Source organism: Columba livia, chromosome 7, assembly GCF_036013475.1.
Source record: "Columba livia isolate bColLiv1 breed racing homer chromosome 7, bColLiv1.pat.W.v2, whole genome shotgun sequence".
NCBI lineage: Eukaryota > Metazoa > Chordata > Aves > Columbiformes > Columbidae > Columba > Columba livia.
Window position 1 is genome coordinate 27,359,958 of NC_088608.1, and position 16,816 is coordinate 27,376,773.

The 16,816-nt window shown below is 37.8% G+C and overlaps 1 protein-coding gene across 7 annotated transcripts in view; it reads left to right on the top strand.

Annotated features, from left to right (window-relative positions):
* The window catches only part of PMS1 (PMS1 homolog 1, mismatch repair system component), a 43,196-nt gene that overhangs the window by 4,207 nt on the left and 22,173 nt on the right, over positions 1-16,816 (top strand). For all 7 annotated transcript variants that reach the window (XR_002412618.2, XR_002412619.2, XM_065069849.1 and 4 more), the window contains exons 3-6: positions 1,779-1,961; positions 4,058-4,160; positions 5,513-5,676; positions 16,039-16,155. Coding sequence is in view for 5 of the 7 variants with exons in the window: in XM_065069849.1 (XP_064925921.1) it covers positions 1,779-1,961; positions 4,058-4,160; positions 5,513-5,676; positions 16,039-16,155 (567 nt within the window). In the remaining 2 variants the exon portion in view is untranslated. The remainder of the gene's footprint in view (positions 1-1,778; positions 1,962-4,057; positions 4,161-5,512; positions 5,677-16,038; positions 16,156-16,816) is intronic.

Sequence of the window (16,816 nt, forward strand, 5' to 3'; positions counted from 1 at the left end):
GTCTCAACTAACTTTTACACAACACTGGGAAAACATCAGCTCGTGCTTTAGTTTTAGATAATGTGATACTGCTTTCATTACGGTATAAAACAAATAGTTTTATTAGAACCTGAACTGTGACCTTTCCATAAGGTGCTGAGTGGTATCTCTTTACTGATTGGAACTTCAGCTTTGTTGAAATTAGAGAGATGAATGTGGTGGAGCTTGCCTTGTTAGCAGTGGGGTCAACTGCCTTGGTAGCATGGCTGTGCATTAAGCATATGTAGAGTGATGGTGTTATTCTTGACATGATGTCCTGGCTTCAGATTTAAGTATGCACCATTCATTAATATGGAAAGTGAAATGTATCCACATTTCTATTGTGTATCAGTTAATTAAATATACATAGTTCTGTGCCTAGCTTCGAGGCTTTTGATGTTTCCTAATGCAGATTATGTGTGGAATACAGATAATATATTTAGATACCTTCCTTTTGTTTTTAATTGCATTTTTTTTTACTTAAATAATGCTGGGAGTTGTTTGTTTGTTTTTTGTGGGGTTTTATTTGATAGTTTTTGTGGAAGTTTGTTTGTTTTTGTTTGTTTTCTTCACAACTGTCTTCAGTATATGCCCAGACAGGACAATGAAGTTTTGTTTAATCAATCAGCTTTCTGTGAGCAACCATCGTGTACTCTGCACAGCATCAATGGTAGCCACTCATTAAAGATGTTCTTCCTAAGCAAACCACTTTTTAGGTCGCCCAGATGTGTATTACACACTACAGAACATTTTTCTGTGTGTTCCATCACAATCTTTTCAAAGAGCCAGGCATGATTCTATAACAGAAGTGTAGTTAGTGATCCTTCAGCTTGAATACTTTCTTCTCCTGGCTTGTGTTTCTTTTGGGGTGTGTTTCACATGTACAGATTATAACGTAGCTGGAAGGAAGCATTTGTTTGCACCTGTTCAACATATTACAGAATCTCAATTCAGTATTTTATTTAGCTGTCCTAATTATCTGGGTTTTCAGAATTTTACCCTATTTATGCTGGTGTTTATTGAAATAACACGTCTCAGTCAGAATTCAGAAAAATAGATGTTGCTTATATGTAAAGGTAAATCTCAAGGATTGAACTTTGCTTTCTTGAAAGTGCCTCTAAGAACCTTTAAATCTTTCTGTAAAGTATTGCACCTCTTTACAAGCATTCTTACTTCTGGCTTCTCCCCGTTCATGTTCTGCCCCCATTAGAATTGCAGCTTCTGTATATTGAGAGACAATATGGAGAATGGAAAACCTCTGCAGTAGTGAAATCACATAAATAAAGAGTGGAATTGAAAACAGTTCTCGGTGAGGACCCACTGACTTTAATGGATGCAGGGCTGCATTTGTGGTGATTTGAAAAAAATTGATACCAAACAAATAAGAGAGGTGAAAAAACTTCAGCCTTCCAGATATTGATCTTTTTCTGAACATAGGTTTTTCATATTTCATCATAGAAAAAATAAATGACTGAATTACTGTTTAAATTTACTGTATTTATATTATTGTGCTATTTCCAAATCACAGGGTATGAATTACATTGTTTAGTTAGAGAAACCATCACTGATGTCTGAATATGCTGTATTTGTCCTTTTTAAAAAACAAAACACACATATTTTATGGTTACTTAGTTTCTCCAAATAAGCAAAACTCCTACTTCTGTCTGGATGACTAGAAGCTGTAACCTGGGCCACTTCAAACTTGGATCTTAATTCATTCAGCTGTTTTAGTGCTCCTTTATGTGTTGTTCTTTTTTTAGGAGAATTACGGGCTTAACAAAATAGAAGTAAGAGACAATGGCAATGGAATCAAGGTTGCTGATGTCCCAGTTATGGCAATTAAACACTACACCTCAAAAATAAGTTCTTCTGAGGACCTTGAGAGGTTAACAACATATGGGTTCCGTGGGGAGGCTTTGGGAGCAATTTGCTCCATATCTGAGGTGAGCAGTTGCTGTCAAAGTGTCTGGTCTTTTGTGCTGTGATTGTTTGTATGTGTGTTTGTGAATTTTTTATTAAACTATCAGTGTAAAGACCTTAAGCTGTTCCAGCAGCCTGCCAGGGACATGTTTTCTGGACAGTTTCCTTTCCCCTCCTCCCCAGAAGTCATCTCCTATGGTGAGGAAGCAGTATGTTTTTCTTGTTAGTGTCAGTCCTGCCTTTCTGTTGTACTGCTTACAGCAGGGCTTTATTTATTTTCCTCAGTCAGAATAGATCAGAGGCAGATCACGTAGTGTTTCCTTTTCTTTTGTATCAGGATATAGATATGTGATTCCTTATACATAGATGACTCCTTGTATGTACATGTATAGGCACATGATTCTTTTCAACACTGGCCTATCCTCTTTAGTATTATCACCAAATATAGTGTAAAAGAGCATAGTTGAGTTTGCTACTTGAATTAGGGTAAATCAAAATGAGAAACAGCAGGTGGTGGCCAGGAGAAGTCACTTCAGGGAAGCTGATGGCCCACATAGCTGCCATTCCAGTAAGGATTTCTGCCTTCATGTTATCTAGATGATCATCAGTTATGGGATCTTGCTGGACTCCATGTTGCTCATTGACATATATATGACTGCAGTTGCACAAACTTTGTTGTCCATATGAGTAATCAGGAACTTGCTCCTTGACCTGAGCCTGATCCATATGTTTGTGTTAAGAGAACTGACAGTGTACTGATATTTAGGATTTAACTTGTTGACTGAAAGTTGGTTCAAAACCCTCTGAAGAGTCTTCAGGATGTTGAGAGCACAGCATTTACCTCTTCCATTGTGCTCTGCTTTTTTGTATTCATGCCGTACCAAGGTCAAGTTTGGGATCCTTCTTTCTAAGTCTGCCAAGGATTAAATCCTGCAAGAAGATACTGATATCTGTGTCTGGCACTATCAACTGTCAAGGTCAGGGGAGATGTCAGAGCTTGACTCCTTGCTGGTTTGGGCTGCATTCATCTTGCTTTCAGCAGGGGTGGGTTGTGTATTTAGATGGAGATTTCCAAAGATGCTTTCCAAAGTGTTGGCGTTTGGACAGATGATGACAGGCCTCAGTCATTGGTCCCTTGTATGGGTTTCCAGAGCAGGATGCTGTCTGTTCTGTACATTTAATTAGTTTTAAGGTACATTTCGTAAGAGATGGGAGGTGGTCTGAGTGTATTAAGTACTTTAATAGGTACTACTTTAATCCTTGGACCAGTAATTATGTTAATTAAACACTCCTGGCATTAATTGCATTCTGACTACTCAAACTGCCCTCTGAAGTTTCATTTATAAGGTACTTAATTATAGGCCCTTAAATAGGTCTGTAATATTGTTATTTTCAATTAATCAATTACTATTTTTTCTCTCCAGAGGCATGGCTGAACTCTGAATGATTCATGCGAGACACTAAAATAACCCAAAATATCCTGAGGCTCTGTATGTGTGATAACCTTTATGTCTTTCAGGTGGCCAAAGTGGATTGGCTCTCTTGTTCAAAATATTCATATGTGAACTCTGGGAATTGCAGGCTTATTGAACTTGTAGTATATCACTGGTCTTGCTAAAGCAAATCTGTGCATTACCTTTGTAACTTACAAAACATGTTGCTACTGATTTCTAGATATATTTGAGTGTGGAAAGATAATATACGGTTTGTTTGATAGTAGTCATTATGTTTGTGAAATCTCACATGAATTTAAGAAGTTGTCATAGTATGGATGAAAATGCAAAATTATCAATTGATTTAGTTGTTTATTTAACTTGTATTTAGAATAGAGGATACAGGAGTCTATTTTGTAGGTAGTAGGGGTTGCTGTGGTTTGTGTATTAGTGTGATAGAAATGCATGGCTTTTACTTAAATGGGTAGAAAAATTAATAATAATGCAGAATGTTTCTGTGACTGTAAGAAACATCCGAAGAAGAAAAATTTTATAAACTAATTAAATGTAATTGTGACTTAAATAGCACAATTTTAAGGGTGGTAGCAAAGCTTGTCTAAGCTCATTTTCAACTTTGTAAATCCTTGATTAACATGATTTTTTTTTTTAATTATTATTCTTTTCAGGTTTTAGTCACAACAATGACAGCTGATGATGATTACAGCATTCAGTATACTTTGGACAGCAGTGGGCATATAACTTCTAAAAGGCCTTCCCACCTTGGGCAAGGTAGGATGTCATTGCCCTGGTGTTGCACGGTGACAGAAGTATTTTGTTTCTCTGGTGCACTGTTTGATGTTGAAATACCTCTTCTGTACTTGAAGGCTGAGTATGAAATCTTTGCATCTGTAAACATCTATTGCCTTATGTTTATCTACTGAGAATGTGTTGTTGCCATAAGAAATAATATGTCTTGGAAGTTGCTTTAGATAGTAATTATAAACTATTTTCTCTAACTCAATTTTTTCAAGCTAACAGCAGAAATAAAAGCTATAAAAATTCAATGCCTCAGGTCCATGCTGAAGCTATATATGACAGATTTGTTTGGGACCAAAATGATGTTTCCATACATAGCAAAGTCCTTGTTTAAAGGAGGAGGAGTTGCCCTGCTGCTATACGAAGGAATTGCTGGCTGCATCATGGCTATAGTCACAGTTCTTTCTAACCTGCAGTAAGGGTGTGTTGCTAGAAATCCTTCTACATGTTTGTGTGGAAGATTAAAGGTTGCCTGCATCTTAGAGGTGGCCTTGGTTGTTCCAATGTGGTGTAGGTTAGGGGTAGCATCTGCTCTGCTTCATGCTCTGCTCAGCTAATTGTTGCTCAGCGAGGATGGCCAAAAAACACGCTGTGTCCTTGCATTCACACACCACCTGGTGTGTATTGCCCGAAGAGAAGCGGTTTGCTCCTTTCTTGTGATATGCTCCTGAGGAAGCAGTTGAAGCTCTTCCATAAAGCTCAGCTTTTCCCAGCTGAGGCACAGGAGCTGCCTGTCAATATTGTGTCTACAAGCTTTCCCCCAGCTGACTGCAGCACTTGTACCCCTGACCCAGCTCCCTTCCTCCTCACTGCTAACTGGCCACAGGGACCAGTTAGACCAGAAGCTTCCCATGTGCCTTGAACAGAGGTGTCAGGCTCTTCCTGTGCTACCCTGATGCAAATGCTTGTGAAGGGTCTTGATCGATCTCAGTTCCTATCTGTTCCAGATAGGTCTGATTAGATTCCAGTCTGTTAACCATTTTACTAATGAAAGTTAACTTAATACACACTGAAAGAGTCTTCAGCTTTATTTAGTGGTGGTTTTTGCTATCGGCAGCATGTACCAAAGCAAGCTTAATGCTGCAATCGACTCTGAATAAAGGAGGGGAATCACAGCTCTTGAGGTCCTCTTTGTGGGGAGGATGACTGCTAATTTGGTATGTTTCTTGTCATGCTTATATAATGTAATTTGGAGTTACTGGAGTTTATTTAGTATGCAGCAGCATACAGACAAGTTTCTTCAAGTGAAAGTGAAGTTTCCTTGATAGCCAGTCAGCGGTATGCTTTCAGTGAGTTTCTACTTGTTTTTTCTCACCTGCTTGTAGGTACTACAGTAACAGTCCTACAGTTGTTTAATAATTTTCCTGTAAGAAAGCAGTTTTACTCAACAAATAAAAAATGTAAGGAAGAACTGAAAAAAGTCCAAGATCTACTGATAGCATATGGTATCATAAAACCGGACCTGAGGATAACCTTATCACATAATAAGGTAATAGTGGCTTTTTCTCTATCAGCTATCTTAAGCATCAGTTTCTGATACATATATGCAGTTCATCTAATACATAAAATCTTTAATTTGTAGGAATTTTCTTTCATTGTAGGTTTCCCTTCATAGGTGTGTATTTGTGGTGGTTACAGATTTTTATTCTAAACTTATAAAACTCAGGCTCAGATCTTTCTGGTCTGTTCCAACAGATGCCTGATTAGATACATGAAGTATAAAAATTATTTTATGTGCCAGTGGTTAGTAATGATGTTGGTGATCTGCAGAATGAAGAAGTGAGACCTTACTAGGCCACGAGGCCTGGTCAAGCATTAGTCTAAGCCAACTGAAAAAACTCTCAAAACTTATTTCGTTATGTTATCTATCGGCATAAACACTATAGCATGTACAGGTAACTTGCTGTACGCTGAGTCAGAGCTCAATACATAATAATAATAATACATTCTTTTAAAAGGCTAAAAAGTTCAAACCAATTTGCTACATTGTTGTAAGTAAGAGTAACATTATAACAGAAGGCTTTAGTTGAGCTAGTTCTTTGTTTAGACTGGGGGGAATGGATTCAGAAGCTGCTTGGAGGCTACTTTGACTTCACAGCATACCGAACAATAATTTTACAACACAGCCTACCGAAATAAACACACAACTACAGAAATGACACGTTGAGTAGTTCTCCTTTACCTGACTCCAGTTTAACTTTGCTGATTTTATTGGCTGTACTCCTGCTTTTGATTCCTCTGAGACGAAAGCTATGCTCATGTGTTTTCAAGTTGCCACCAAGGAGAGAGTGACATCTCGTGGCCAGATCCCTCACCAATTCTTTTTCTGTTCTCAAAGACTTTTGTTTATCTATTTGACCTGTTCATTGAGCAATTTTGATCAGTTACTCTGTCAACCAAGCATTCGTACTTCAGTCCCTTTTCAGTGGGAATGATGAATGATACTGTGCTTTCTTGAAGTTACAACAGATTGCCTATCCTTTTCTGGAATTGTATAAAATGCTCTGATTACATTTATGTATGTATTTTCAAATATCAAAGTGTAGATGCTGTGAAAATTAAAAGGCAGCCTTTTGGCTGCAGAATTAGTATTCCAAAGCTGAGAAAGTGTAGCTGCTTTCAGTCTTCTTTCATGGACACTATATCAAGTTTGATACTTGATATAGCAAGAGATCTCAGGGGTGTGCACTTCTTAGATTGTGTTAAGCTCCTTGACATATCTAACAGTGGTTCATAGTATTGGTCTTAAATGTTGGTTAATAAAACTAATTTTGTTTTTTATTGGCTGTTCATTTTTGTCCTCTCTGACAAGTTGCAAATGATTTTTTTTATGGTATTTTGAGTTTGATCCTCTTTGATTAGACTGTCACATATCTTATTAGAGATTATATATATATATATATTTTTTTTTTTTAATATATATATATAATGTGTCATATATGGGCTCTACAGAGTGATCTGGACAGTGAGTGAGGTTTAACAAGGCCAAGTGCTGGGTCCTGCATGTGGGTCACAACAACCCCAGGCAGCACTACAGGCTCTGGGAAGAGTGGCTGTCGGAAAAGGATCTGGGGTCATTGGGGGTGGCTGAATATGAGCCAGTGTGTGCCCAGCAGGCCCAAAAGGCCAACAGCATCCTGACTTGTAGCAGCACTAGTGTGGTCAGCAGGACTAGGGAAGTGATTGTCTCTCTGTACTCGGTGCTGGTGAGGCTGCATCTTGAATCCTGTGTTCAGTTTTGGGCCCTCTGCCAGGGGAGGTTTAGATTGGGTATTAGGAAAAATTTTTTGACAGAAAGGGTTGTCAAGCATTGAAACAGGCTGCCCAGGGGACTGGTGGAGTTACCGTCCCTGGGGGGGTTTAAAAGATTCTTAGGGAGATGGTGTAGAGGTGAACTTGGCAGTGTTAGGTTAACAGTTGGACTTGATGATTTTAAAGGTCTTTTCCAACCTAAACAGCTCTGTGATTGTATCTTGTTTTTTCTTTTTTATCTCTGTTTATTTTAATACTGTGGCAAAAACATGCAAGAAGTTGATCACATGTCTCTTTCACAGTACTTAACTGCAAAATGGTGTGGAGAGTGGTGTGATAGTAGCCATGGCACATTGTTTTTTACGACCTATGCTGTTAGCTTTGGAGGTAAATTCTTCAATACACAACTTGAGTAGTTAAAATCAGTACAAATTCTATCTGCAGGCAGTATTATTCATTGGAATGACAGAGATGGTGCTGATTTTTTTGAGCTCTTCATTTTGTACTGCTAGCCTTATGTTCATTTAAAGTATTTAGAAAAAAATGCAAAAAGAAAGGTCTCAAACATTTCAACACAAGAGGTCGCTCAGTAGCTATGGCTCAGCAAGGAAGAATAAAGGCTTGAGAAATCATACAGAAAGTGTAGTCTGTCTCTATGCATAAGTGCTTTCAAATATTCTGAAAATGTTAAAAGGCATGCAGATTCCTGTGTGTCTATTGCTGTTGTCATTCCTTGCAGGACCAAAAAAAAAAACCTATTACATTGTACCTTTTATGAAATTTGAAATACTGAAATTCCAATGCATAATAAATTTCAGCAGGTCTATGTGCATCCATTTTGCCATAATATCACAGAATGTGAGCATTCATTTTTTGTTTTTCTTTCAGATGCTAGGTGTTATTGTCATTACAATTATTAATTCAGATCAGAAGGTGTTTTTCCTATAGTGATACTACAGTATATCTGTGCTAAATAGTACTCTACTGAATAGAGTTGTCTGATATTGTTTTGTTTTGGGTTTTTTTTGGTGGTGGTGGCTGTTTTATTTCTGTTTGAAATGTACTAGGAGAAAGAAAAAACTTTTTAGAATGGCTTTATTTTTCGTGTAGCTCATAGATTATATATTAGTTTTTAAAAAAACTATGTACAGTTATTCAAAGGAGTTCCTAGAATCCCAAATTCTTGAGGCTGAGCCAATACTTCTGTTGCAATGGAAGAAGATACATGTCAGGAGTAAGATCAGATTCTGAGGCTTAAAACAGCAAGATGGTAGCAGAGATGAGCAGAAGGAGGTGAGGAAAGTTGGGTCAAAAGAGTAGAAAGGGTAGTAAGTTAAGTAAATGAAGATATATTTCAAAGAAATCTTGAAAATAAATGACAAAACCAGTGCATATTTTTTTAAAAAGTCTTTAAAAAACAGTCTTTGAAGTCCCCTATTTTGTAAGAAATGAAAGGAAAATGGAAGAAAACCATAACTCTAGCTTTACCAAGAAAGAATGTAATGAGATGGAAGCTTTCATAGAAGTGTCTGGGCTTAGACATCTGAAAATGGTTGCCTAATTGATTCTAGCAGAAACTTACTTTGACAAGTCAGGCCTCTTATTGAGCTGTTGAATGTATATGTTTTTAAGAAGCACAATACATGGCATGTTTTATTTCCACCATGGTTTTTAAAGGTGTATGTCTTGTGCTTCTGAATAAAATTTCCAGAATTTTTTTCTTGTTATTGTGCTACATTTCCCATCTGTGTTAGTTTGGAAAATATTGCTGTTAAGTGTCCGATTTCTGTGAAGAACCATGATGCTCTTCCTGCCTTTGGGTTGTTTTCTAGTAAGAAAGAAAATGGATATCCTTTTATCAACCATCCTAGGGTTCATTTATTGTGTACTGTCAGTGGATTTCTGAGATAGGAAATACTCAATTGCTCTTTCTGCTCAGAATGTTTTGTTTGCATTAGCAATAAATAATGAATCACTTTGCAGATCAACCCTTGAAGTACTATTGCTATTTTGACAACTTGGATTAGCTAGTGCTCCTTCTTTTTATGAAGGTTTATCCTGCCAAGACATTCTTTGAATACTGATAATGTTGATCCTCTTGCCAGTATGGTTACGTTAGAAAGAGGTATTTTTCTGCTTTCATCACCATGTTCCTTGAAAGCATATTGAATAATGAGACAGCCAAATGGAAATAATTTACGTGAGTGTTCAGCAAGTTTATTTAAAGTTAACATTATCTGAAGGCATGCTAAGAACATTACGAAGTCAGCTATCACTTAAACCACATCAAACCCTTCAGCCTGAAATGCCATGTTCTAGCCCCCGATGAGCTCTGGCCATGTTTTACCTGAGGTGGTGCATGGCTCTTCCCTGGAATGACAGTTTTCCCACTTTTCGCCACTTAATATCAGTAGCCATTGACTCAAACTTATAAACCACCGATGTTCAATAAATGCCTTTGCATGTTGAAAGGCTGATGACACGGAATATTTCAATTCTGTTCTAGTTGCCCTTGTTCCATCGATGCTGAAATGTGGGGGGACACATAATAACTATACCTGTTTTAACGGTTTCAGATATAACAGGGCTTAACAAATTATGGTAAGAGGTGGTTTAGATGGTGCCTATCAGCAGGTCATACCATACATAAGCAGATTCAATAAATTTTCCAGTTCCTGTTGAGGAAAAATCTGCATAAGGGATGTTTTTTTCCAGTATTTTTAATGCAGAATATTTTGAAGCCTTGGTCATACACAGTTCTGCCTAGAACTGTGTCTTGTTTGTTTCTTGAGAGACGTGGGTTGGACCTTCTGGGTGAAAGAGGTCCATTTAAAAGCTATTATTGTAAGTGTGGATGATATTCTTCTCATAGCCACCTTTGTGGTTGGTGTTGACCTAAAGGAGGCTATCTTATTTTTTTTTTTTTTTTTCTTTACAATAAGTCCCCTCTTATTTCAAAAGTGGGATAATGTCAACCCACAGTCTGTATCCAGTAGTCCAAACTCAGTTTCTTTTCTGTGTCCAAGTCCTCTGTAGTAAGTACAGGATTTTGGAGACAGAGTAAGTGCATTAGGGTAAATTTACTGTTTTTAATGATAGGGTTGTAAATTTAACATTTTTTCATAATGGGATTATAGTTTGCATTTATTCATTGTGCTTCTGAACTCTGCTATAACTGCATGTTGAAAAGAAATCTGCATTGAGTAGAAACAGTATGTAGCCTCTTTGTTGGGTTGGAAAGGCTACTCTCTTTAATGTAATGGTGATAAATTAAGTCGCTCTCTAATCTGTGTGTCTTAAAATATAATGCAGAGTTATGATTAAGAATCTGCAGTGCTCTGCAGCCAACATGCTTTCATGCATTCATTCGTTTAACTCAGTCTTCCATTCGTTGTTCAGTGGCTTTGCTGAGAAAGCTGAACAGAGAGTTAATTATGGTGTTTTTTGTGATGAGGACACCTGTCCACTAGGAATTGTGCTGAGACCCTCAACTCAATTTACATCAGCCAGAGAACAGCTGCCAGATGGTAACTACTTTTGGTCACTACCAACCTGGTTGAATTTGAACTGGTGACCCAGAGGTGAAATGCTTTATATCCTATTACTAATTCCTTGAGGTTTCCAGTTTCTCATCCATCACTTTTTTCAAATGACAGCACAGTATATGTCTGAAATCTCAAAACAATTACTGTTTCACATATGTGGTGTGTGTTGCAGAATCTGAGATGTGCCTTTAGCTCTTGCAAGGCTTTCACACTCACTTTGTACACTTTGAAATGGTTAGCGGAAAAAGGATGTTTTCTGAGCCATCTGGGAGTTTTCTCTCTTCCTTACCAGTGCACTTTGTCACAGATAGGTATGTTTGCTTACTTTTAACCACTATTTTACGAAAGGCTTTTAAACCTCCTTTATTTAAGTGGAATTCACGGTAATGATGTATATCCCCGGAATGTCAGTTTGGGATTAGAAACTGTGTTGTTTTTTGACAGTAGGTTAATCGTTTGGGAGGTTTTATTTTTTTTCCCTTCTATGGAAGTGGAATTTCTCTGAACACCCAAAGTTGAACACGTTTGGTTAATGCAGTCAAAAAACTGAGAACTCTTTCTACAGTCTTTGTAATTCTTGAAAGGCTCTGAAGACACGAGTTACCACATGAAGGTCTTTGGCTCCTTGTATTATCTCTTAGCTCCTCTCCTAATTTACCTTCCAGCTTCCAAATCTAAGCATTTCTCTACTGCATGATGCTCAAGAAAGCCTTTTCGTTGAGAGAGTGCTCTCTTATCACGAAAGGGAAATCTGAGAAGGAAATATGTCAGAATTTGTGGGATGAGCAGTGCTGTGGAACATGACTGTCTTTCAACAAACCCCCTCGATAGCTGTAACGACTGATGCCCATGGGGATGGATAGGTATGTCATCAGCATCTGGTGAAGGGAAAAATGGTGCCTTGAGTTTCTCTGCTGCATACTTCTGCTGGTAGTTCTCCCAGTATCTCTTATGAAATAGGTGGAACAACTGATTCCTCAGGGTCAAGTATAAAATATGTGGGAAAATAGTTATAATTATGTAACGAGTTGGATTATTGTTCTTTATGCTAAACTGAAAAACTACCGTGATTTGTTTTCAAGGCAAGATTATGCAAGAACTCTCTTTTAGTAAGATAACTTACCATTGGTTTTACAAGAAGATACCAATTAGAGCATGGAATTGATAAACAGCATCAACACTTATCAAGGCTGGGATTTTGAAGAATGTGGTTTAAGACTTTATTTTGATGTCTTGATGTCAGCTGATAGATTTTTCTTCCACTGCAGAGGGCATGACAGCCCTTGGAGCTAGGTGTCATCATAAGCATCATAAGCAAAAGAGGTTATGCACATTGTACAAGGTGGTGTCTTTTTGTTTCCCTTTGGCTGAATTCAAGCTTTCAGTATTACTGCCTGGTTCTGTTCCTGTTTGCTGTCTACCTGTTAAGGGGGTATACATTGTTTTCGGGTTTGTTGGAGCCTAATAAACTGTTAGGTTGTAAGTCAAGAAAGCTAAGGAATATAATGACCCAAAGAGTTAACTGTCTGCAGTGAGATCTCAGATGCTAGGGTGACAGGATTTTTTGAAGCACGTAAAACAAAGTTAAACTGTGAAATAACAGTTTTCTTTTACAGAGCTAACTCATGTTACATTACCAGCCCACAGTTCCTGTACAGTGCTTGCTCTACTAGAATTTTACACCCTCAAACTATAGGCTAAATAACACAATGGTTGTCACAAAATAAAGAAAATAAATGTTTTCTGGGTAGTAGAAGTCCACTTGGTTGAGTTATTGCCATTATGTAGTAATAAGCTAAACAGATGAGTCTGTTTAGCTCACAGAGTCATAGTTGCATTGAAGTAGCCACAGTCAGCAACACTATCCAGTCCCCAGCTACAATTAAGATTTTTCTTTTGTCTGTGATTGCAAATGATTGTGGCTGCTGATAGAAGTTGTGAAATATGAAGGATGTTTAGGGACAAGGAATGGCTGCAATTTTTCTGTGTCTTTCCTTGCTGTCTTTGAGGAGACAAATAATGAGCAGCTCTTACTTTCCTTAGTGCCGTATAATAGTGACCCCAGTGGGAAGAGGTTGCATGCTTGTGTTCCCTTCTTTAGATGTTTTTCAAGGAATTCTTCAAGGCTATGTGTATGCATCCTGAAATTAGAGAGATGCCTGCTTGATGTGTGCATTGTCATTGTACATTGTCATCATTCAGGAAAGTATGCATATGTCCTAGGGCTGGCTGGAGGTGCAGAAATACACACACACAAGTACTTATCTTCTGTATATCTGCAACAGATTTTATATATGTTATGACATTTTTTAAGATGTAGATAATGTAATCCCCTTCAATGAAACAAGGAGGGAGGTGGGATATATTTGGCTAGCTCTAGCAAAACCTAAGATGGGCTGTATGTAATAATATATCTCTGAGTAGGCTGTTTGTGCAGTGTCATCATACTGACTAGAGTCAGATTCTTCCTTGGCTCATCCTGGACACCCGCTTTATATGACCTAGAAAAATATGGGGAGGTGTGTGTGGGGTGTGTATTTTTAGCTAAACTAAAGGGTATAAGCAAGGTTAAAAAAATAGGGTATTGCAGGAACCTCATGGAAACAGACACTTTCTAAAATAAATGAAATGGAACAGGCCTTGTTTCTTTGTGGATTTTTAATGTCTGTTGATACATCTGGAGAGTCTAGAAAAATAGTTTTCTTTATATTACTGGCTATTCCTATGTTGTTGCTTTATAATGTGCAGTAAGGGCTAAAAATGAACAAACAATCTATTCTGTATTTCTATAATACAGAAATTTAGGAGTTGTCTGGCCTTGTTAGCATGTAGGCTTCAATGTAACCTACAGTGGTAACTAAAATTTTATCTTTAGTTCTGAGTATTAATATCTCATAAATATGTGACCAGTTAAAAAGTAACCCCTGAACTTATTAACAGTATCTAGTTTTAGCAAGTTCATATTTAATAAGTTCTCATTTTCCACAGCTTTCTTGAAACTAACTTTACTGAAGGGATCTTTTCACAGTCCTGAGTATCAGCCATTCAGCAGGTCAAGCAGTGTAATAACCTTGCATTAATCAGCAGCTACGATTTATATCTGTACCTGTAGCATCACACTAGTATGACCTAAAATAAACAGCATGATATTTATATTAGTCATGTAACAAATGTCATTCTGAGTTTGGTCACAATCATCTAATTTGAAGTATATCCAGTAAAGAGAAAATTGCTTGGCACCTCATGTTTCCATTTTAAGTAACTGATTTTAAAATAGAAGCGGTACAGGATATGTTTTATAAGAGGAGTGCTAAAGAAGAGGACAAATTCTTTCATCACTCCAAAATGTCTTTGAGGAGATTTACAGCAGGTGTAGAGGAGAGAGGCCGAGAGGCAGCGTGCTTTGGGCAACCCTAGGCTGTCCTTTGCCACTGCCTGCTGCTGAAGCACAGTGGGGGCTCTCCCTGTCAGAGCTGCGGACACCCGGTCCCTGGCTCTGCTCACTTGTTTCTCCTTCTCCCCTGTCTGTACTCCCTGCCCTCCCTGACATAGTCTTTCTTGTTTGGGTGGTTCGTGCTCACCGTAGGATGGCAGAGCTGTGATTGCAGCAAGTGCAAAGGGCTGTCAGGCTGATGTGCAGGAAGTGAGTTAGGTTCAGGCAGAACTGAAAAGCTGCAGAGTGTGCTTGCAAATGGAAAATTAAAGATTCGAGGAACAGTTTGAGGCTCAACAGTCTCAAAGCTTTAAAATTCCACCTGTCCTGTAAGAAGGGAATATCATTTTACAGGACCACCGTGTTCTTCTGTGGAATTCACCCCTCAAGGCCAGCAAATGTCCCACTGGACAGGTGGAATTTTAAGGCTATGTATTGCATTTCTTGAGGTGGTTGCATGTATATTCTTTGCTTGCTCATCATGGTTCCACATAACATCCTGTACTAGAACACTGTGAACTCATTTTGAATTAATTGGACACCTATCACCTATTTAAAACATCAATTTTAAACCAGCACTGTAATGTCAGATTTAATGTGCAACTTGCTGCTTTCTGTTTTCCCCCTTTTGTGTTTGAATGTTGCATGCTGGAATACTCAGTCAGCTAACAGTGACAGAAATAGATGTGAAGTGTATCTGAATCTCTAGCGGTCTCAGTTGCCTAGAAGCAAAATGCCATCTAAGCAAAATTTTTTTTCTTCTTGATACACAGCAATAAAAGTCAGCAGATGCAGGGTTAAATTTGTGGCTGTTTAGTATAGGACTTCTCTTTAGTGTAAGGCAAAATTTCACCTCCCGAAGTAGTCAGTACTTTCTTTATATGTAAGAAGATTTAACAGGTAATTTCTGATGCAAGTTGCAGTTCATGCTGCCGTATTGTATTATCAAATATTTCCAATAGTATTGCAAGATATGTAGCTAGTAGAGCAGATATCTATCTGTCCTTATAACTTTTACGAAGTTTTCATTAGACAAACAACTGTTTTCTTTATAAATACTTGCTTAGAAGTTGCCTTCCTTTCTAAATAACAGGCTTGTCATAGAGCTAGAGTATCCAGATGAGAGCTATGAATAGATGTCTAATGGCCTGATTTCTACCCAAATGGCCTGTCTTGAGTATAAGTACCATAAGTATTGCAGTACCTACCTTCAGATGCTGACCAACATGCCAGAGATATGTCGTAAACCTGCAATTTATCTGCTCAATAAAAACATAGCCTACTGCTATAAATCCAAGAGGAGAAGAAGCATTTTTTTATTGATTTGTTTTTAACAATTGTTTCAGGTGCGGAAGTCCAGATTAGCCATGTAATATTCATAAATACAAGCTTTGCTAAATTTCCTGATCGCTGTGAGCCTAGATAATTAATACAATATGAGAAGACATGCCAAAAAGTACCATATCATTTATGTTAACACTGAAAGTTGTGAATGTAAGAGGGTCAAAGTACAGAATGTTACATATACAGTATATGTGCAGTTGCATATGCATGTTCATCAACATGACTTGAGTTCGGCAAATATAATGTCAAAAATTTGACTCTGTGCCATTTGTTTCAGGCAGTTATTTGGCAGAAGGTCAGGGTGTCAAATCACAAAATGGCCTTTATGTCAGTTCTGGGAACAGCCGTTATGGGCAGTATGGTACCTTTTCAACATTGCTGCGAAGATCCTGAGGTGAGTTTAAACTTCCTTCTCTCAAACCCACTTAAAGCCTGTCAAAGAAGAGAGCTAAATAAATATTCAAAAAGGAGACTGTGAAAATGAGAATATTATTTCCAGATTGACAGCTGATTAATGTGTGTGATTCTATTACTGTCCTCTCTGTAAAATTAATTGGTTCGGTGATTGAAAATCCACTCCAAGAATCATCTAGTCAGGACTCATGTGGCACTGATCAAATGGCAGTAAAAACAGTTGTGATGACAAATGCAGAATTGCTGATTGCTCAGGGCTGTCTAAGTTGGGATTCCTGGCCCACAGGCAGGTTGTGCTCTGATTAGTATGTAAGCATTTATATCATACTCATCCTTGAGGCCTCTCAGCCTTCTACTCTAAAGAATAACTCCTCAATTTCAGTGAGGGACACCTGAGCAGCAAATGAAACACATACTTGAAAGGCAAGTTATACAAAATTTCCTCTAAACATATATTTCAAGGAAATACCAGTTAGTTTTCAAAAAACTGAGTGCACTTGGGTTTCTTTGCCCCTGTTGAAATTGAGGGAATTCCCATTATATTTTCAAAAACATTTTTACTCTGCTTCCAGTTTTTTGGAGATATTAGTATAAACGAGAGTATTACTACTGCTGGTCCTTTAAAGTTGCATTTTCTTGTA